Source organism: Phyllostomus hastatus, unplaced genomic scaffold, assembly GCF_019186645.2.
Source record: "Phyllostomus hastatus isolate PE091 unplaced genomic scaffold, TTU_PhHast_1.1 phas_scaffold_755, whole genome shotgun sequence".
Classification (NCBI taxonomy): Eukaryota; Metazoa; Chordata; class Mammalia; order Chiroptera; family Phyllostomidae; genus Phyllostomus; species Phyllostomus hastatus.
The window spans coordinates 5,407,433-5,429,315 of NW_025334039.1; the positions used below are offsets into that span (position 1 = coordinate 5,407,433).

A 21,883-nucleotide genomic window follows, 5' to 3' on the forward strand; every position below is an offset into this window, starting at 1 on the left:
AATGCTGGCAGAACTGGGTTTACTCTCACCACATCCTGCCGTTGCCATAACAACATGCCCCGGCTAGCCTGCTGGAGGGTGAGAGCCCTGAGGAGCAGAGCCCCAGACTAGCCAGCCTAGATCAGCCGAGAGCCAGCCCATCTCAGGCACACCAGCAGGCTTGGCCGAGACCGGAAGAACGGTCCACTGACCTGCAGATGGGAGAGCTAAATAAATGTGCAGCTGCAGAGTTTGGGGGTGATTGGTGACATGGCCTCGTTGTGGTGATGGGTCACTGACACTGGGTAGGAGAATTAGTCCACAGCACAGACACCAGGGACCCGACTCACCTCATCTTCTCCCAGCTCGCTGTTTTGGGGCACAAAGAGGGTGCCGCGGACCGACAAGTCCGTCAGGAGGTTCAGAAATGCCCGGCCCCTGGCTGAGCTGTTGGAGTAGGCCAGCGTTTCCTGGGGAGGGAAGGGGAGAGATCAGATGGGCAGTGGTGCGCAGGGATCGGGGTGGCTGGAGAGGACCCCATCACCCGTCTGGGAGTATCCCTGATATTAGTAGCCCCAACTCAGTGGCCACTAGCCTGCTGTTTCTCTTTTTAGTTTTATTTTTTTCCCATTACTATTTATCCACCTTACCCCTTCTTCCACTTCCAACCATCCCCCCCTCCCCCCAGTGCTGTCATTCTGCTCTCCATCTATGGGTCTGTTTCTATTTTGCTTGTTAGTTCAGTTTGTTCATTAGATGCCACGTATGAGTGAAATCACGTGGTATTTGTCTTTCTCTTGTGGACCTGGAGAACATCATGCTGTTTCTTCTGACTGGACCCCGGCGGAGTTTCAGGAGCACTTTCCCTTTCCTCAGTGAATCCTGTGGTCCTAAATCGCAGCTACGTCACAGAGCATTCTCAGTGTGGCCACCTGCCCAGTGCTTTGAAACGTCAAATCAAACCTTGAGTCTCCCGTTGTCAAAACCCTGCCCTGGCCCCCACTCCACTCAGGGAAAGTCAGAGTCCTTATAATGACCCATGAGGCCCAAAGCTGGACACGGTAGCTCCTCTGACCCCATACCCAGCTGTCCCCCCTCTTGCTCACTCTACTCCAGCCGCACTGGTGTCCTTGCTGTTGCTCCAACTTGTCTGGCCCACTCCTGCCTTTTGTCCTTTGCTTAGCCTTCTTCCTTCTTCCCTGAACGATCTTCCTCAAATCTGCACATCTCAAATGTGACCGCTTGCTAAGGCCTTCCCTCATCACTCTATGCAAAATGGATGCCCCTTCCCCCCACCCTACCTTTCCCCCCATACCACCTTCTAGCATTCAACACTATGTACCTGTTTATTCCATTTGTTTATTTTGTTTGTGTTCACTAATATAGCTCAAGCACATAGTAAGTGCTTAGTAAATACTCACTGAACAGGTTATGAGAAATCACACTACCCAGCTCAACCCAGTCATTGTGCAGACAGGACTGTTAATGCCCAGTGAGGTTAACTAACTTGCTCAAGGGCACATAGCCAGTGGGTTTTACTCCGACATTGTCTTTTCTTTGAAATGCTGTCAGAAGCTCCCACATAGCAGCAATGTGGGTTTGGGTGATTATCTTCAGAGTATTTACGGTAACCTTGATTTTTAGATCAGTTAGATGGCTACCTATGGTCTGTGGACAAAGATTCACCACTCTGGGGTCCTTGGGCTAACTTCTGCCCTGATCCTGTAAGCCTTATATTTATGCCTAGTCTACTCTCCTTGGCTGTGTCCATGACCTTCCTAAACTTCAGTTTCTTTGTCTACAACATGGGAATAAATAGAAGTGACCTCATAAAGCTTCATGAAGATGTATTCCTTCTAACAAGGATTTACTGAGCACCTAATACATGTAAGCCTCAAGGCAGAGAGAAAATCCTTCCTCTCAGAGAGCTTACATTCTGTGAATTGAGTGAAGAGTGCTCTGAAGGGGCTCAGTGCAAAATAAATGCTCAGGAAATATTAGCCTTTTCCTTATTATTATTATTAGCTAGATCTTCGATCAGTCAACCTCAAACCCTCCTCCAGTTGGGGCTTTCTCTTCATTAGACATAACCTGTGGATGACTGAAGTGACTTTAAGTGCAGTGCAAAATACAAGCGGACACCATGTTGATAATTTGGCTCATTGGGTGATCACCAGGCAGGCTTAGCTCACCGCCATCTGTGATGACAAAAGAGCATCTCAGACCTGCAGACCAGACTCTCCCGATGCTCTAGATGCAAACAGAGATGGTACTGCTAACACCAATATGGCACTTCCCGTGGGCTGGCCTCAGGTCCAAGTGCTTTACAAATACTGACTCATTTAATCATCACAATGATTCTGTGAAGTTGGTGCTATCATCATCCCCATTTTGTAGATGAGAAAACTGAGGCCCAGAGAAGAAAGTAACTTTGAGGTGCTGTGACAAGGGGCAAATTCCAGCTCCAGATTCAGGCAATGTGCTCCAGTGCCCAGGCTCTCAACCTTGACTGGAGCCTCTGCCTTCTTTCAAGGACTCGCCTCTCTAAGACATGCCTTGAGACAACCCCTCCTTCCCTGAGGTGAAAATGAGCAGACACAGTACATACCGCTAGGAAGTTTGTGAGCGAGGGGAAGGACATCAGGACCTGCAACAGATTCCCGCTGCAGGAGAAGCCATCTCCCACGTAGCCCTTCTTGCAGGTGCAGTTCACATCTGGAAGGCAGGAGCAGGTGGGGTCCCATTCCAGTGGGGCAGAGGCCCCGGCTGCCAACCTCACCTTTGGAGATTGGCTGGCCAGGCTGAGCATGGCTCAGCAGCTGTGTGGCCTGGAGTCTGAAGTGTAGCTGGGATAATTACCTTTCACCCGGTAGCAGAAGACATCCCACGTTTCACTCTTGTTTCTTGGTCCGTAGTCGACTATCCCAACAATGCCAGAGCCACAGTTCTGGGAGGCATAGGCTACGGGGTAGGCAACCCGGCCGCTCTCAATCCAGCCTGCTGAACAGAGGTGGTAGTTGGCCTGTAGGGACACAGATGTGGCCATGGGTCAGCTGCAACTCCCTATCTGTTGTGGAGTCCTTTGGTTAGTGTCTGTTCCCCCATCAGACTATAAACTCTACGGAGTCAGGGGTCATGGCTCATTTTTCCTATTGTGGCTCTCTGCCTGTAACATAGCAGGTGCTCATTAAGTTTTTGTCGATCGAGCCATTGGATGGATGAAAGTGGTGCCTTCTCTTTCATGTAGGTGCCTGAGTCCTTCGCACTTATTTCTCTTCTCTCTGCTCTTGAGAAAGGATTTGCTCTCAGCCATTTCCCGCTGGGTGTAAATTCTTCTGCTTGTGGACTGGCAGAACTCTAACTGATCATCACTACCATCTTCATCTCATCATCACCATTATTATCATCATTCTTACCATTATCACCAGCACCATTCCCACCTTCATCATCACCATGCACACTGAGAGCTTCCTCTGGGCCAGGTTCTGTTGCAAGGGCTTTTCACCTGTCAACACCTTTATCCCTTGCATTAATCCTTTCAGATAGGAACTTAAAAAAAAATCCCTATCATATAAATGAGAAAATGGAGGCAAAGAGGAGTTAAGTAACTTGTTCCAAGTCACACAGCCAGCAAGTAGCAGAGCTGAGATTCAAACCTGGGCAGTCTACTCCAGAGCTCTTAATCTTAAAAATTGAGGTCCTACAGTAGCACGGGTCACTGTGTCATATTACTTTTAGTCTTATACAACCACACCAAGTAGGACAGAGGTGTCAATGGCTTGATCAAGGCCACACTATCAGGAAGCAGGAAAGCAGAAAGTCAGACCCTCCAAGATGCTGGGTCTTGGCATCAAAGGTTTGTTCCTTGATAAAAAAAAAAATGTCAGGTCTGAGGAAAGGTAGAGGGATTTGGTGGTGATGGAGGTTGGAGGAAGAGTCCTTAAATTATCTTATGGAGGCGGTCACTTCCTCCACTCCCAGCGAACAATCACTAGGTAACTCCAAGGTGCTGGTCTTTCCTAATGGGCAGGGCTTCTGGTTTTCGAGGGCGAGAGTAGCTCTGGCCAGAGCTCTACTTCTTACCGGGCTGTGGCTGAGAGCTGGGGCTACCCCCATTTACCCACTTCTCAGCCCTTCCAGACACAGAGAAGTCCAGCTATTCCAGAGAAACTCAAATGCTTTGTGGGTTCAGGGAGACCCCAGGCTTGTGGTTATTGTTTTTTTCTGGTCTCCAGCTGTGATGCATGCACTCCCAGGCTGTACTCCTGCCTTGGCAGTTGAAAGTCGTGGTTGAGAACAGACTTTGGGAGTCAGGGCTACATTTGAATACTGGATCTGCCACTTCTTGGCTAGGTGACATTGGACACATTACTAAATCACTTAGAGCCTTAATTGCCCTATCTATACCTCCAGGGATATTGTAAAGATGACAGTAATGTCAACAAACCACCCCTCACAGTGCCTGACACTTGGTAGACACTCAATGGATGTGACAAATTGTGATTATAGCTCCAGGAGCTTCCTGCACTCCCCTACAAGGAGGCAACAGCATAAGTGTCCTCGCGTTAAGAAGAGCCTGTAGCTCCTCCCTGCATTGTGCTCACTAATTGGGGACCCACCTTCTGAGCATAGGAGAGCTGGTTGTAGGTTGCCATGGCTGCAGCTTCGTTGGCACAGGCCTCTTGGGCTTTGTCAAAGGTCAGCTTATACCGGCCCAGCGGGGAGCGTAGATGGAACACTCCAACAGTGGTATCTAGATAGGGAAGGAGAGGAATGGCCCAGGTCAGTGCTTCCGGCAAAGAACTTTGAAGGTCTTTGAAGGAGGAAGGCCAGCTACCGAGTCTCTGTATATGGAATTGTATATTTGTCTAGTGGGTCTTTAATGCTTTCCCTCCTTCAAGATGCCTTATCAGCTGTTCCTCGGTATCTCTTACTTTTCTTATACTCGTTGGTTTATTATAAACCATTCAAATCATCCTTGGAAGTAAGTGGGGCCCAAGCCAGTCAATGTGCTCCTATCAAAAGAACTGGAAAGAAATTGCTTCTGTATGTGGTCAGCGCTTCCTGTTTGTTGTATAAACCCTAAGCTGTGCTCTTTAGATTCAAATACAGTGAAGGGTGGCAGGGATTACTAAGTAATTTGAAGAAAGCAGGTATCAGGAGATTCGTGATAGAGGGCCTTCGGGCTCCCGTCTGGTTCTCACGGCTCAGGTCCAGTGCTGAGCCCACTCGCCCCTCTGCTGCAGGAGCCGCTGCCTCCCGGGCACCAGACAGCATGGGCTGTTTGGCTTCCAATTTATTATTGAAAAAAAAAACCCCTTTAATTAAACTGTAAAATTTAATGAAATTAAAATTTTTACTTTTTTAAAGTTAAATTTTTTTTTCTTTTGCCTGAAGCTTGGGGGCCGGAGCCCCTGGCCCACTGACCCTGGAAGTGGAGGTCGGCACAGCTGGCGTCCGCGTGGCACTGCCCGTTGTCCTGGAGGCAGCGGTCCACGGGCAGCTGCTCTGGCTCGCAGCTCACCCCGTCTCCTATGTAGTGGCTCTTACATTCGCACTTCTTCTTGCCCTGTGGGGAGAATGGAGAAGGTAAGGAAAGCCCCTTGTCTAGGACCCCAGGGCCCCCCAGCGCTCTGCGGGCCGCCCTCCAGCGGAGGAGATGTTCAGAAGGATCAAGAACGTATGCTGCTCCTGTCCAGCGGGAATGGAGTAAGTGCTACGTCATGTGCTCGTGCAGGATCATGAGGAAGTGCCATGCTTTGCATCTCAGCTCAAATGTCGCTTGCTCAGAGAGAGCCTCCCTAACCCTCCGAAATAAGAAGCACCCTTCCAGTCCCTTCTTGCACATTGGCTGGTTTAGGTTCTTCCTGCCTCTTGGTGCTCTCTGAAAGTACCTTCTGTGATCGTTTCTGCACTGAGCATCACCCCTCCCTCTGCTTGCATACAAGCTTTATATTGTGACAACTCTGGCCCCAGCAACAGCACATAGTAGGTGCTTGGTGACCATTTGTGGAATCAATGAATGATCTCACTTAATCCCCACAACAGTCCTATGAGATTTGCCTTATTGTTAGGCCCACTTTGCAAATGAGGAAACTGAGGCTCAGGGAGATTTGGTAGCCAGCCCCAGGCCACACAACAAGTCAGTCCTGGAGCTAAGACTCGAAGTCTGTCTCACATTTATAACCTCAGGGGACATTATCTCCCACCGTTTTCTCTTCCCACCAGTTACACAGGGCGTGGGGTGCCGATCCCATTCTAAAAGGACTCAAGGGTGCCCAGACCTGCTGCACTTTCCTTGCCACTTAACCAACTCTATTTGTTATAATGAAATTTCTAGTTTGAATAATTTTAGATTTAGAGAAAAGCTGCAAAGACAGCAGACACAGTCCCTCCCGTATGCTCTCCAGCCATTCCCCTAATGGTAATATCCTACATCACCTTAATACATTTGTCAAAGCTAAGAGATTAGTGCTGGCACCTTGCTATGAACTAAACAATAGACTTCATGTGGACCTCACCAGTTTTTCCACTGATGTCCTTTTCTGGCCTAGGATGCCACCTTGCACTTGGCGCGCTGCCTTACCAAGAACTAGACTGAGGTGGGAAGGAAGCTTAGCAGGAGGCTGAGTGGGAAGCAGAGTGGAGAAGCCAGGCTGAGTGAGGCACAAGGAGCTGATCTCACGGTTCCTCAGGGAAGAGAGACTCACCGGGCCGGTCATCTTGCAGGTGGCATGCTCATGACACCCACCGTTGAGGCCGTCCGCACAGGGGTCTATCTCTGAGCAGCTGTGGCCATCTCCCTTGTAGCCCTTCGGGCAGCTGCAAGAGACCTTTGTGCCCTTCTGGGAGCACTTGGCGACCTTCGCGCACCCTCCGTTGTTCTGTTTGCAGAAATTCACCACTGCAAGAGCAGGGGAGGGAGAGCTGCATCAGCCACTGTCTGTGTATCTGGGGCTTCAGACTGGGGCATGAGTCACCCCAGGGCCAGGACCACTGGCCCTGGGGGGAGTAAATGGGCCCCAACAGGTTGGCACCTTGTCTCCCTTTGCACCATGGCCTCTGTGCTAGCGTTTGTGAACCTAATATCCTGTGGTTGATACCCTCATAGACCAGGCCTGATGACATCTGTCCACCTCTGCCCCTTTCACATGCTTGTAGGTCCTACTTCGGCAGCACTTTTCTGTGTGAGTTTGGGTTTTTCATATCAGGACAGTTATGCGTGTGTATGTGTGTGTGGAGTTGGCACAGTATGGAACACCTGTGAGGTCGATGTTGTGCCCCTTTCTGCGGATGAACAAACTGACACTTGCCGAGCGAGAATGAGGCAGAGCTGGGATTTAAACCCAGACTGGTTTGACTCCGAAGCCCATGCCGTCCCCGCTGTGCTGTGCTGCCTCTTAGGACCTTTGTGTTCACAACCCCCCAAATGTCAACCCAATAATAGATTAGCTCTCGCCCTGGGAATAGCTGGAAAGCCATCTGCTTTCTCTCGCCTGCCTTTTTGCCTAGAGTTCTTGTGGCCACTTGAGGCCACATGAGGGGACAGTAGGACTCAAGGCTTCACCCTAAGGATGGCAGGGTAGAAAGGCAGACCTGGGACTTTGTTGCCATTGTAGGGGGCCTTGTGCCACTTCTAGACCACCTTGTGGCAGATTACAAAAGAGCAGGTATAGCAAGATTTGTAAAGAAAGTCTATATCTCTGTGAATAAATTATTCATGAAAAAGCAAAGTACTTGTGGCCAAGACTGGTAGTTTTCCCCGGTACCTACTATTTCCTTTATCTATAATAGTAGATATTTAGCTGGGCTCATGGTTGCCCAATAGAAGACTATATTTCCCAAGGCTAGAAGTGACAGATAGTGAGGGCCCAGCCAATAGATGGAAGCAGGCAGGATTTTAGCAACTATTAGGTATGTCCTGAAATCTCCCTCCTCTCCTGGGAGGTGCTTATGGTGGTGGCCATCTCGGTCCAGGCAACTGCATGAGCCGAGATAGAGCAACAAGATAGAAGGCAGAGCAACAAGATAGAAGGAGCCTGGGCTCCCTGATGACCTTTCACAGTGACACCCCATGTTAGCCCTGCATGCCTCCATTCAAATTGTTATGTGAGATAAAAATGAACATCTAAATACTAAATATCAGTGTTATTGATGCCACTGTTCCTCTGGGTCTCTGTGTGGCTGAACCTATATCCTAACTACTGAAGACAGACATTGCAATGTTCAGAGTGGTTCTCACTGAGTGGTGAGAGTATGTGTAGGCTTAACTCTTCTTCTTCACATTGGAGTGTATCTTCCGAGTTATTTGAAGGAAGGCTGGATTACTCACACAGTTAGAGAAACACTATAAAATAAAATGCATCGCAGTTTGCAAAGCAATTTCAGATCATGACCTCAGGCATAAGCAAACCCATGAAGGAAACTGAGTCGCAGAGAGGGTAGGTATGGCCAGGGGGCCCAGGCGGGAGGTAGAACAGCCGGGATGGAGCCCGTGCACTGAGACCGAGTCCCGCTCTGCTTCCGCATCGCGCTGCTGCTTCACACATGCACCAAGGGCACCCACCTGTGCACGTCATTCCATCGCCTTCATAATTCAGGTTGCACTCACACGTGTTGTTCTCCTTACAGGTAGCATTAGCAGAACAAGGAGGTGTGCACACGGGGGGCAAAACTACAAAGAAAAAGGTCACCATTCATCTTGAGTCACGGTGAGAAGAGTTGAGACCCACCGAATGTGTCTCCCCAAGACTCTCTTTCCCTCGCCTGCCGCTGTGTTTCAAACGGGTCCCTGCCTAGCAGGAAGGCGGGGTGGTTTGCTAAAGTTCCTTCTAGCCCGGAGATTCAGAGATTCTGGAATCATCTCATTTATATTAAAACATTATCTCTGCAATGGTAATCAGATTAAAATGCAAATATGTTATTTTGGGGGGCAACCAATGAAAACTTCCAAGTTTGCTAATAGAGGTGAATTTGGCAGATTCCTTCTCTGGTCCTAAGGGCATGGGGTTCCAGATGGAGATGGTTACATTGGAGGAGAACTTTCATGGAGGGAGAGGTCTGGAGCTTTGGGGATCAGATGGGGCTGCGGCATCAATAGGCCACGTGAAGCCATGAGGCGGTCAGGGGTCAGGGGAGCAGGAGGAGGGAGGAGGAGGAACTGAATTAAGGGCATTGTTGGAATTCTGGAACTTCAGGTTGCCAAAGCCCAGCAAAGGAGCCTAGTCTGCCCTTGGGACCCCAGGGAGGATGAAATAACAGTGGTTCACATTAGATAGCTCAACCTTTATGTCTCAGACCTTCTGCCAGCAACAGGACTTTGGCCCGAGGGAGGCCTCAGAAAAAATGACTGCTCAATAAGTATCCAGACAGCGATGACTATGACAATGAGGATATGATAATGGCAGCTACGGTTTATAAGGGCCCACATACGCCGGGCACTTCAAACCATGACCTGCAACCCTCACAACCATCTTCCCACTACAAAATGTGTAACACACACTTCTTTTCAAGGATGAGCACATCAAGGCTCAGAGCAGGTGGGTCATGTGGGGCCATTTGTATGGTTAGGAGCAGAGTCGGGGGTCAGATCCGGGATTCCAGACCATGCCTTTTCTATGGAACCAGTCAGCCTCTGGGCCCAGGACCAGGATCCCGAGGGGCCATTCCTGCCCCATCCTGCATTCGGTGCCTGAGGGAGGGGGGTCCTTCCGTGACTGCACACCAGTTTCATTGAATTACATATGTTCATCTACTTTTCCTTCAAGTCACCACTCCTCCCGAGGCCTGGGGCTGCATGGCCACGCCATCTTTTCCACATGGAAAAGGGAACACCTGTTGTCTTTTTTCTTGTCCAGGTGTTGCTCAGACCCAGCCTCAGTTGCAAGCTCTCGGCAGGGTCCACTGCAGCCCCGTGCTGCTGCCCACTCCCATGACAGACCTGTCTGGGTGTCACAGAAGCGGCCAGTCCACCCTGCTTCACAGAGGCACTGCCCAGAGCCCGTGATCCCCTCATCACACTGTCCGTGGTCCGAGCAGCCACAGGCTGTAAAGCAAATTGCAGAGCGATCAGTAATCAATGATTGGAGTTTGAAATCCAACCAACCAGCTCACACCTGTTGGCTGTGTTGCCAATGTGGGAGGTACCTTCCTTATGCCACTGTCATTCATTCATTCACTCACCCATCCACACATTTAAAAGATCACTTATTCAGTGGCTATCCTGGGGCAGACACTGCTAGGCCATGAGGTGACACTGGAAAACATAAGACATAAGGTCCTGGTTCCATGGAGCTTACAGTCTAGGAGTAACTGACTATTGAACACATAATGATAGATATGGTGAGTGCTCTCTCCCTCTCCTATTATCTATAGATATAGCTAAGGGACAGAATATTATCTGGGGCCTCCTAACAGAGAAACCTATTTAACAGGAAAAACCTGCAAGATACGTACTAACACTTCCACTTCTCGTCACCCCCAGCACTACCACCATAGCCCAAGGCAGCACATTGTGGCATTAGCTTCCCTGGAGGTGACCCTGCCTCTGCACTTGCTCCCTGCAGTTCGTTCTCTCTCCACAGGGCAGCTGGAGGAGGCAGATCCCTTCTAATCTGCACAGGACGCTTCTCCATTCATAACCCTCCACTGGCCGCCCCTCGCACTCAGAATAGATGCTGTAGTTCTTTCTCTGCCCGAGAAGCTTCCATGTGATCTGGCCCCCGGCAACCTTCAGGCTTCATTCCTTCCTCCCTTCTTTGCTCAGTGTGCTCAGTCACCCTGGCCTTTCTGCTGTTCGTTTCACGCTGAGCCCGCTCCTGCTTCAGGGCCTTTGCCCTTGCTCACCTCTCTTCCACCATTCCCTGTACCTGCTTCTTTTTATGTATACCTTTACAACTAGTTTGGTTTCTGCGGTTTTTGTCTGTTTCCTCCCTTGGAATGCACACTCTCTGAGAGCTGGGATTTTGTCCCCTCCTACACCACTGTAACCTCGCATCTTAGAACCACTCCTGGCTTTTGAGCAAGACACTGAGACTCTTTGTGTCTCTGTTTCCTCATCTGCTAAGTGGGAATAATAACAGTACTGATCCCAAGGTGCTACTGTGAGAATTAAATGGTAAAACATATCTGCCTGGCACATAGTAGGCCCTCCATAAACTAGTAGCTATCGATATTAGTGAGGACTGAGTGATGTATGCTGGTCAGATAACTGAATGAATGAATGCCGCTTGCTTTGGAGGCTGCAGGGATGTGAGCTTCACTTCTTAGAGGTGAAGCTCTTTCAGCAGATGGAACTGGGAATACAACCAAGGAAGGAAGAAGCATGTAAGGGCTAGTAGAGGGGGTGGGGGATGGGGGGAAGAAGGATGGCGTCAGGTCAGCAGGACGGTGTGGAACAGGACAGGGAGCACGCAGCTGAAAAGCAGGCGGAACACAGGGATGGGGGTGTCACCTACGCTGACAGTCGGGCCCGAATCTCCCCGGCCAGCACAGCTCACACGCCGTCCCGTTGAAGCCGGGGTTGCATTTACACTCTCCCGTGGCTGAGTACTGGTCGAGGCAGACACCCCGGTTATTACACGGGGCATCCGGTCCTCCAGGGCAGGCTGCAGGAAATGAAATAGAAGGGACTCAGCAGTCTCCCCAGCATGTGTAAATGCGCTGCTGACCCGTCCTCAGCTGTGGGTTTTGACCTCCATTAGCTCAGAGGGATGGTGGCCCTGGAGACATACCCACATAAGTGTTTCGATGTTTATGGGACATGAACTTAAATGCATCTGATGGGGTCCTGGCTTGGCAGGGCGATACCCTGAACTGTGCACTGCATTTGGGGATCAGGGGCCCTGGCTTGAGTAGATCTGGGCTGAATAATGAACTCGCTCTGAGCTTCACTTCTCTTAGCTCTAGATGATGCTGCTGTTGCTGATGCTGCTGCTGCTGCTGATATAATGTCCTATACCACATTGTGACATGAGGGTCACACGAGGTAGTATAACTGAGAACAATTTAAAACTATAAAGCGCTGAACAACTATAAGGGATGGCACTGAATTTTGTGACTGTCCACACTTTGGTGACGGAGAGTGGAGAGTGGGTGATTGCAGGGACCCCCAGGCCAGAATCTTCTCAGCTGAACCAGAATAAACACAGAATGCCTGGTAGTTAAAACCCCAGCTTCTACAAACAAATGCACTGTGGGACCTTGGGCTTGTTTCTTATCCTCTCTGCGCCTCCATTTTGTCCTCTGTAAAATGGGGATAACAGCATAATCTGCTTCTTAGGGGTCATTTCGAGGTAAAGTATAATCATATACATGGGAAGTAGCACTCACGTAGTGTGCTTACTTGAAACAGTGCATGGCCAATGGGAAGTGTCATGACCTTCGTTATGCCCCTGTTGCTGATGTGTTACTGGCCAGGAGTTGCACCTAGACACAGGGGTTTCAGGATGGGCCTCCATTTCCTGGTGAGGTGACGGGGCGGGGGGGGGGGGGCAATGCAATGCTATATACCCAACAACAGGGTGGTGTTCCGTAAATAATGGCTCACACATATCATATTAGTATGGCACTGTGCCAGGGTAGAATTCTATTAGATGCATTTAAATTTGCGTGCTTATCCTGTCACGGACTAGAGTAATGAATGAAATCTGGTGTCTGGAGCGCCATACAAGGGGGAGTGTCTTATGCTATAGTGGTAAGCACAAAAGCCTGCTACACGATCACAGGCCATGCACAGAGTTGAGTAGACTCTCTCAACTCTGTCAAAAACAAAATGGCACAAAAGAAAAAAGTCAAAGAAAAGCCACACAGCTATTCAGAATGATTGCTTTGGGATCTTAGCAGCACCATTTAGGGGATGTGCCCCGCCCCCTCCCCAAAACACACACTTTATCATTTCAGCACTTTCAAAACTTCCGGATGCTGCATAGTGATCGTGCAACCCGTTTGGAATCTCACGGCGAGAAGAGGCGCCTCACCCTGGCAGTCTCTCCCGAAGTAGCCCTTGCAGCACCTGGGCAGCTGTATCACCAGGGCACACCGCTGCCGGCAGCCTTCCACCTTATTCTTGAAGGACAGGTTGTACTGACACCTCTGCTTCACGCCCTAAAGGAAGAGAATGAAGCATCCCTCTGCCTTCCGCAATCCTGAAGTTGGGCTCTGGGGCTCTAGCTTGCTCCCAGGAGGGGATCTGGTAGTGCCCAAGTGGAAAACGGGACTCCCTGGTCTTTACAGGGAATTCTTTTCTTGGAGCTTTAGAGAGGCAAAGGAAGGGGGAGGGTGAAGAGCTAGAAAGACTTCTTTCTGGTCTGAAGGCCCTTAGGGTGTTTGCAAAGACAGTGGTTGCCTGGTGAGAGGGTGGGGCATAGTCAGGTAGGTTTCTATCATGGGAGGGGTCTTTCTATCAGACAAAAGACATTGGAAGGGAGGGGAGGAGTTACATTTTGTTTTGCAGGGGTGTTTTTTTAGACGGTTTCCTAGTAGAATAGAAAGAACTTGGCTTTGGAATCAGTAATAAAACCAGTATTTAATGAACGCTTAGTATGTGGCAAGCTCTGTGCCCACATTTTAAAACTTACTTTTCCTAATACCCATACATTGCATAGTTATTAGCTCTATTTTACAGAGGCAAAAATGTATATAGATTAGGTGATTTGCCAAAGATTACCCACCGAAATACGACCCCGTATCTATGAACTCCAAATCCCATTGGCTAAACCCTTACGTCTACATTGCTTTCTGGACTCCACTGCTAGCTTTGCTCCTTACAAGCTGTGTGATCTTGGCTGGTTGCTTACCCTCTCTGACACACATATTTTTCGTAAGTGGAGATGCAAATAGCTTCTTACGATTATTATAATGAGGAATAGGGACACGAATAGCAGCTAGCCAAATCCAGCTATTATTTTTATCATTTTAATGTTATAATATTATAATAATATTACAAGTCCCTTCTAAGTCTACACTTCCATGACTTTTCTTGACATATTCTGGAAGCCAGGTAGTGGGTTGATAGGTCGCCTGGGTTAAGGATGCTCATCTCTCACCCTGGCTGGTGTGGCTCAGTGGATTGAGTGCTTGCTTGCGAGCCAAAAGGTTGGTGGTTCAATACCCAGTCAGGGCACACGCCCAGGTTGCAGGTCAGGTCCCCAGTTAGGGGCATTCAAGAAGCAACTGATCGCATATAGATAGTTCTCTCCCTCTTTTTTTCCTTCCCTTCCCCTCTCTCTAAAAATAAATAAAGTCTTTAAAAAATGTGAAAAAAAAAAGAATGTTCATCTCTCACCCACTGGCCTGGCTGTTGAAAAATATGGCCTAAATTACAGTTACGCGATGCACGCACACGCCTACCAGAAGACTGGGGTCTGATAATGAAACGGACCTCCTGCCCTGTGAGTGCCATCCCTGCATTCATAATTACCTTTGGTTTCGTCCACCTGGGGCAGCTAGGCGTATAGGAACAGCTTCCACATTCCCCCTAGTAGTCAAGAAAAAAACAACACAAAACCACTTAAAAATCAAGAATATTGGGAAACACAAGGAAATGCCCCTGGTGAATGTCTCGATGAGTTGACTAAGAACTTAATCTTGATTAAGATTCTGGCTATGACCAATCATATAAAAGCAAACACACGGCAACTTGCCATGGAGAATTCTCAGGGTCCAACCAAGCATTCTGCCTTGGATCTCAGCTCCTTGCTTAGCTCTTAGAGGTGGAAAGTCCCCTGCTCGGCAGAGGTGGGCCGGGGCAGCCTCACACAGGCACGTGGTGTACAGTGGGGACCGTGGACACAGGGGTTGGGACCATCACAGACCCGCTGGGGTGCTTCTGGCCAGTCACATTCTTGGGTCCCTAGGTTTCTGATCTACAAAACAGGGATGATAATTCTTGATGCTATTTCATCTTTAGGGGATTGGTGAAGAAAACTGATTAACTGAAACAATGGGTGTGAATATACTTTGGAAGTTAGGAAGGCCACCACGTCCACAACAGAAAGGACAACTGGGTTTGCATCTCCGACTCTGGCTGACAGGTACCCTGATAATTTGGGATATTTATGAACGCCTACACGTTGCCAGATACCAAAATCGACTGGTGACAGACTTGGCCACGTAAGGCACTTCACCCCTTTGAGACTCAATTTCCACATCCATGCACTAGAATTGAGGACATCTACTTCTATTGTTGGGTTATTGTAGGGACATGGGGAGCATCGAGCCAAACTCAGAAAATGGTCCTGGGTGGATGAGTAAGAGTGAGATGCCTTGTATACTGCAGGGCCCAAAATAGAAGTTCTGCCAGTGTTGTTAATGACTGAGCAAGTGCATGGAGGTGTGGGTGGCATAAAGTATTAGATTGAACCACGTCAAACTGCCATGTTTGCAGTCACAGCCTGTTAAATATGGCAATTTCATGTGGTTTAGTATAGCAGGAGCTCAAAAAATGTTTGTTGAGGAAGTGAGCGAACAGCTGAATGGATGGGTGGATTTGAGAGTGACTGGCAAGGCCCGTGCTTGGCACCCAATGATGTTTCCTTAACGGCGAGGGAAGGAATGGAGGGGCAGGTGGGTGGGTGGGTAAATGCACATTTGCGAGGCCTGCGCAGGGCTGGGAAGATGCTTGTTGATTGAGAATCTGAAGAACACTGTCCTTTAGCTTCTGCCCTCTTGGGTCCCAGGCTGGCCCCAGCAGTTTTACAGCAGAGCCTGTGCCGGATCATGAGGGCTGTTCATTCTCTCCCCACAGTAAGAGTTAAGTGTTTATAGGACTGACCGAGATGTTGAATGTGGTAAAAATGTCACAGCGTCCCCCTAGGGTGGGGTCAATCAGCAGGCAGTCAATGCCGTAGGCCACGCCCAGGTCAAACAAGAGCTCCCGTTGTATAATTCTGCAGGTTTGGCCGTTCAGGAAGAGGTCTCCCTGGGGGGTTGGGGGGGGTGGGGGAGAGAGAGAGAGAGAGAGAGAGAGAGACACTCAACAATCCTTCTTAGATTTCTTCCTAGGCTGTATAATGTAGCCAGCACTTGCAAGACTCAGAAAGAACTGAGATATATATTTGTATACCTCAAACACTCAGCGCATGTTATGTGCCAAGGACCGTTCTATGTGCTTTACCTGTGCAAATTCTTTTATTCCTCCCAACAATCCTAGGATGTAGCTACTATTGCTCGTATTCCCATTTCCAGGTAAGGAAACTGAGGCAGTGAGAGGTTAAATAACTTGCCCAAGGTCACTGAGCAGGAAGCGGGGGGCAGGCATTCATGCCAGGCAGTCGGCCTCCGAGCCCACACGGTTGGCCACTCTGCAGCACTGTCTGTGCCAGAGCAGAAACAGTGGCGGGGAGGTGACACAGTGGAGGAGGGGTGACCTGGCTGTGGTTCAGGATAAACTTTGTTGACACAGCCACTTCATGTGCAGTGACACAGTTTTCTTATTTAGTGCCAGCGCCCAGCAAAGTGCCCGACACAACTTTCTTCCCAGGATATACAAGTGATGGGCTTTACCTTTGTAATGAAAACAATAACTTTTTCTTCAAATGTACTAGGCATTGTCTAAATGGTGCTTTAGATATGTAACTTCATTTCATGCTGCAATGATCCTAGCACTTTTTTTCATAAGGGCCACCCAGCAAAGTTGATGGATACATTCCTCCCCCACAGGAAGCAAAATATTTTCAGAAAGTTGCTTTAAAAGAAGAAAGATAAATCTCAGCATCTATGATGCGATGGATACAGTGTGATTCAGTGGAAAGAACACTGGAAAACTGATTAAATTCCCCCACTGCTACTCATCACTGTGTGGCTGGGCAAGTCAGTGGGGGGTCCTTACCAGGTATATAGGATTAAAGATTCCATTACACAGGGCTGTTATAAAGATCAAACTAAATAATAAATTGCAAAATTCTCTGAAAGCTGTATTAGCACACAGAACGAGCAGTGGGCATTCTTATGATAATTCTTTGATAGGCATCCAGTTTCATCTATGGAGGTAGTACAGCTGATCCCCAGGGTAAAGACACTGGGGTGACTTTCCAGAAGTTGGAATGTAAATATGCTAACATTCTTCATATTCAGTTATAAATTCAATGCAATTCCCATCCAAACCCCAAAGGGATTCTGGCTGGTTGTCAGTTGTAAACAGAAAGTCGTATGGGCCTTCCTAGAAGGCTCCTTGGAAAGAATCAACTCATCTGGGAGCTGCATCCCTTTTGCCATTTCTCTTTCTTACTACTTGGAAAGTAGACATGGTGGCTGGAGCTCCAGCAGCCACATTGTACCCTGAGGTTACTTTGAGGCTGGAAACATGTGGCGAAGAGCAGAAAGACAAAAGGAGCTCTCCCATTGAGCCATTATACTAGCTCTGGATGGGCCACTTCCCCACTGCTTTTATGAGAGAGATAAACCTTTATATATTTAGGTCACTGTCATTTTGGGTTTTCTGTTATATGCAGGATATAGGATGTAGCTACTATTATCCTATCCTATCCATTCATCGTAGGGAAGTAGAGGGAGGTAAAATTGTTCAGGAACCAGCCAGGGCAGGTGGAAATTGCAAACTTTCACTCTGTTGACTGATTTAAGAAGCCATAGCCTGGAGCTGGTTCTGACTAAGACTGGAGATGAGGTCTCAGGGAGGCTAGGAAGGAAAGGGAAGGAATGAGTGTTCTTTCCTGCTTCAGCGAAGTGTCTCCCACTGGAAAATAAATGCTCCATCAATAACTAACTCACTCACTCACTCACTATAAAAGCTGCTCTCCACATGTGCAAGGGAGGGGGCTCCTTGATTCCTGCTCCCAGGGCATAGGTGGGCCAGGGTGTATCAGGTTTTCCATGCTGGCTTACTTACTCTCAGGGGAATACCTCTCAAGGCCGTGAGGGAAAAGAGCTCGCTGTCAGCGATGGGGAAAAAATGAACATGTTGAAAGGGGGGCAGGTGGGGAATGCGGACAGCGTGTCCCCAGCCCCCACCCGTAGGACAGCACTCACGATGTCACTGTCAGCTCCGCACCGCACACTCAGCTCCGAGCCCTGCAGGGTCTTCAGGGAACCATGTCTGGGGAGATCCACCGCTAAAACCTGTGGCAGCGAGGATGCCATATTAACACCCCAAATCTGGGCTGAGGGAGGGCCCAAAGGATCTTGGCTAACAAACTGCATTCAGACACGAGTTTTCCCAAGAGTGCTAATAATTCCAGCTTTAAAATGACAGCAGGGAGAGTCTAAAAGAATAATCATTACAGGCTCTCTGGAGCTTGGAAATTCTTTCTGCAGGGAGTTCCCAACAGCTGGCTGTGGTTCGGTTGCCCTTCCGTCCCCCATCTGTGCCTGGGAGTCCACGGAAGGTGCCCCCTGGGTGTGTGAAGCCAATGGCAGGGTGAGTGGGTTAGGGACATGGCGCTGTTGCGGGTGGAGTTATGTCCCCCACCCCAAAGTCAGAGTCCTGACCCCACGACTTTAGAATGGGATCCTACTTAGAAATAAGACCATTGCTGATGTAATTGGCCAAGATGAAGTCACACTCGAGTAGAATGGGCCTTTAATCCAGTGTGACTGGTGTCCATACAAGAAGGAGAGAGAAGACAATGCCCTGTGAATACGCAGAAACACTCAGGGGGAAGACAGCCTTGTGACAACAGAGGCCGAGGCTGGGGGCATGGCTACAAGGCCAGCAGTGCCGAAGATCGCAGCCACCTTCAGGAGCTAGGAGGGCTGTGCGGAGCGGATGGTCCGGATGCTCTGTTAGAGCCGCGAGAAGGGACAACTTTATCAGCGCATTAATTTCGGACATCCAGCCTCCAGAACTCCTAGAGAATCAATTTCTGTTGTTCCAAATCACCCAGTTTGTGGCAGTTTGTTATAGCAGCCCCAGGAAACTAATACAGATCCTATGAATTAACCAAAGTTTGGACATTTGGCGTTTTTGGATTGGACAAATTCACTCCTGGAGAGGAACACGGGTCCTGGTCGGGGACCCAGAGTGACAGGGCTGTAGCGACATCTGCCATGTTCCTGCAAGGTCTCCATTCCCGGAGCACGGTAGACCAGTGCAGCAATGAACAGCTGCCTGTGGGTGCATGAATCAGCCTTTGCCTGGGAATTGCAGAACTGGGAGAGAGTCCATCTGGAGACACGTGGGGACTGCTGTCAGCAGCCGTTTTGCCATGTGAATGATGGAGGCAGTAAAGCTGATCTGCTGTACAAGGCAGACATGCTGTTCTTGGGTACTGGTGAAAGTTGGAAAGACACAGGTAAGTCGGAGAAACAGAATGAGGTGTGGTATTATACTGCAGGGGTCAGTTAATGATAGCTGGTCAGAGGACACCGTGGGACAGGGCCCGGTTCCCAGTTCCTGGATTGCATCACCCCTGGGGCTTCCCTGCACTCACATCTGCACTAAAACATAACACTGGTACCTTGGCATCTCGGATCACGTGGAACTTTAAGTACTCCTTCAGCTTGTCCTTGTTGTCTTGGTTGAACAGGAAATCCTGTTGCTCAGGGGATAGGGCTTGGAGGGCCTGGTCCGAGGGCCAGAAGAGAGTGATCGGAGTGTGGATTGGGTCAGTGATGATGCTCAGCAAACCAGCATCCTGAAACACAGGATCGGTCACGTGCTCAGCAAAACCCAGTCTGTGGGGAGGACTAAAGGCAGCTGGTCCCCACCCCCCATGACCTCCTGTGACACAGCCAGAAACCAGAGGCCCATCATATTCCAGCCATTTGGACCCTCATTGTCTTAGAAAGCAAAACCGGAAGTCAAATTCTGGGCTTTGTTAATAGGAAAATAAACTCTAGTGAGCACCTTACAATTTTTTTTTCTTTTTACTACTCCTGACCAAATACTTTAATTTCTGGAAGACCCATTTAGTACTTTTCTCATATTTCATTTTAAAAAGTGAAACCTATCCAATACTGAGATATTTCTGTGTATTTACAAGATTTCTAGATCACCTAGACCCAAAAAAGAAATTGCCAGATGAATGAGGAGGGATCGTCGGAGAGCTTTCTGCAACCTGGGTGCATCATATACATTTTTTTCTTGTAATTTTTCCAGCAACCTTGTGAAGTAGGCTTTATTATTCCCTTTTAGTCAACCCCAGAGAGATCCCCTAACTTGCTATAAAAGCCTGTGTTTAACTAGACCTGATGCCCAGGTGTGGTAGGGACCCTATGGTTCTGGGAGGGAGTGGTGGGCAAAGATTACTGGTCTGTAACATCCTTGGGATTCTCAATTTGAACATCTTGAAATCTCCATTTCTTAAAAGCTTCCCAGAGAGTGTGAGCCCCAGGTGGTCTGGAAATTCCTTGGGCAACACAGAGAGTCCTAGATGGTGCTCTGGTGGCGGTGGAGACAGGGGGTTGGAGGGGGAGCTAGGGTTCTTACAGCCCTCCTGGGACTCCTTGGAGCAGGAGGAGGAGAGGGGGCCTTGGAGAACCCTGATCCTTGCTGATGCTCCTCTGCAATATTGGTTTGAACAAGAAGTTTATCTACTCAATTCCTGGGAACACTCTCTGAGGTCGGAGAGATATGGTTTTAAATGCAATTTCTGCCTGTCTCATGGACATGGGTTCCCTGACTCTCCGCCTCAGGTCCCCATCGCTGTCATGGAGGTGACAACTCCAGACAGGAAGCCCCCAGCTCAGGGTCTGGCACACCCGAATTCCTTTCTCTTGCTCCAGCCAAATATACTTCAATTTCTAACTCGGCCAATGTGCACTATACAGCTGAACAAACCATACCACGTTTTGGGGACGGAGTGGCAGAGAATGACTTTGTTCTGTAGAACATTAGGACTCCCCTACACAGATCCCAGAACAGCTGGCTAGTGCCCCACACAAACAAAAACCACACACACATGCGTGCACACACACACAAATACACACCCTAACAGCAAAAAACCAGAAACAAACATAAAACCTCCAAAACAAACCTCTTTAGTCAGGTTATCCCCTGAGGTAACTGTCCTCTGAGGTTTTTTTACCTGTATTAAGTTGCTAAATTTGATGTAGCCGTGGTTCTCTGCCACTGTTGTAAGATTTTGCTGCAAAGATAGTAAGAACGGGAATGATACCTTTCCTCATGCATTTCACAAAGCAGTTCAACAAAAACTCAGCTGAATGCAGTGAGGGTAAGATAACATGGCGGGTACTGTGGATTGGTTCATTGACACCCACCCCAGCTCCAGTCCACCCTCAGCTTTCTGCATGATAGAGGCTGGAAGGCTAAGCACTGCATTTCCCAGACTGCCTTGCAGCTAGAGCCTCATGTGATAAAGGGTCCTCCAAGGAGAAGCGCTTGTGCAAAGCACATGGGTGGAAAGAGACAACAGGAAGGGGCAGTAGCTGCTGGCAGGGAGATCAGATCTTCTGACAAACACAAGGTGAGACCTCAGGTGTCCAGACCCCTGTGTCCTAGGTGGTGAGGCTGGAGACAGGTGGTTCTGGCAGAGCTTACAGTGGGGAAGCCAGGGGTCTTCCCTCTGCAGAGGTCCTCAGGCTGCTTTGTGCCCACTGAGCTGCACCTGAATTAGGATCTCTGGCTTTCCAGAGCTTTGGGGATGTGAATATCCTAAGAAAATCCTTTTTGTTTAGATATAGTGTATTCTGTTGTCTACAATGAAGAACTCTGGCCAATATGAATAAATAACAATAAAAGTTAAGATTGTCTTTTCTGTCTATTTGAGAGGGAGTTTTACTCCAGGTCTAGTTGTAGTGATTATCTATCTATCTATCTATCTATCTATCTATCTCCATCCATTTACATAATTTCTCCATCTTCCAAACCTATGCAAAACCACCCGCCCTTGTGGACACAAAGAAAAAACTGATGCAATCCACTCATCTCTTTAAAATAGCCTTATTTGCTTCTTACTAAGAATAACATTTACTAGGCTTTTCCTAGTTG

General features: G+C 48.7%; 1 protein-coding gene across 1 annotated transcript in view; it reads right to left on the reverse strand.

The window, feature by feature from the left end:
• The window catches only part of STAB2 (stabilin 2), a 126,364-nt gene that overhangs the window by 7,770 nt on the left and 96,711 nt on the right, over nucleotides 1-21,883 (reverse strand). Inside the window, exons 50-64 of the mRNA XM_045826606.1 lie at nucleotides 20,961-21,020; nucleotides 19,392-19,568; nucleotides 17,965-18,054; nucleotides 15,752-15,898; nucleotides 14,399-14,455; nucleotides 12,957-13,083; nucleotides 11,436-11,585; nucleotides 9,920-10,024; nucleotides 8,546-8,653; nucleotides 6,690-6,883; nucleotides 5,407-5,548; nucleotides 4,599-4,732; nucleotides 2,839-3,001; nucleotides 2,588-2,694; nucleotides 330-449 (exon numbers count right to left, since the gene is read on the reverse strand). Coding sequence (XP_045682562.1) covers nucleotides 330-449; nucleotides 2,588-2,694; nucleotides 2,839-3,001; nucleotides 4,599-4,732; nucleotides 5,407-5,548; nucleotides 6,690-6,883; nucleotides 8,546-8,653; nucleotides 9,920-10,024; nucleotides 11,436-11,585; nucleotides 12,957-13,083; nucleotides 14,399-14,455; nucleotides 15,752-15,898; nucleotides 17,965-18,054; nucleotides 19,392-19,568; nucleotides 20,961-21,020 — 1,881 coding nt within the window. The remainder of the gene's footprint in view (nucleotides 1-329; nucleotides 450-2,587; nucleotides 2,695-2,838; nucleotides 3,002-4,598; nucleotides 4,733-5,406; nucleotides 5,549-6,689; nucleotides 6,884-8,545; nucleotides 8,654-9,919; nucleotides 10,025-11,435; nucleotides 11,586-12,956; nucleotides 13,084-14,398; nucleotides 14,456-15,751; nucleotides 15,899-17,964; nucleotides 18,055-19,391; nucleotides 19,569-20,960; nucleotides 21,021-21,883) is intronic.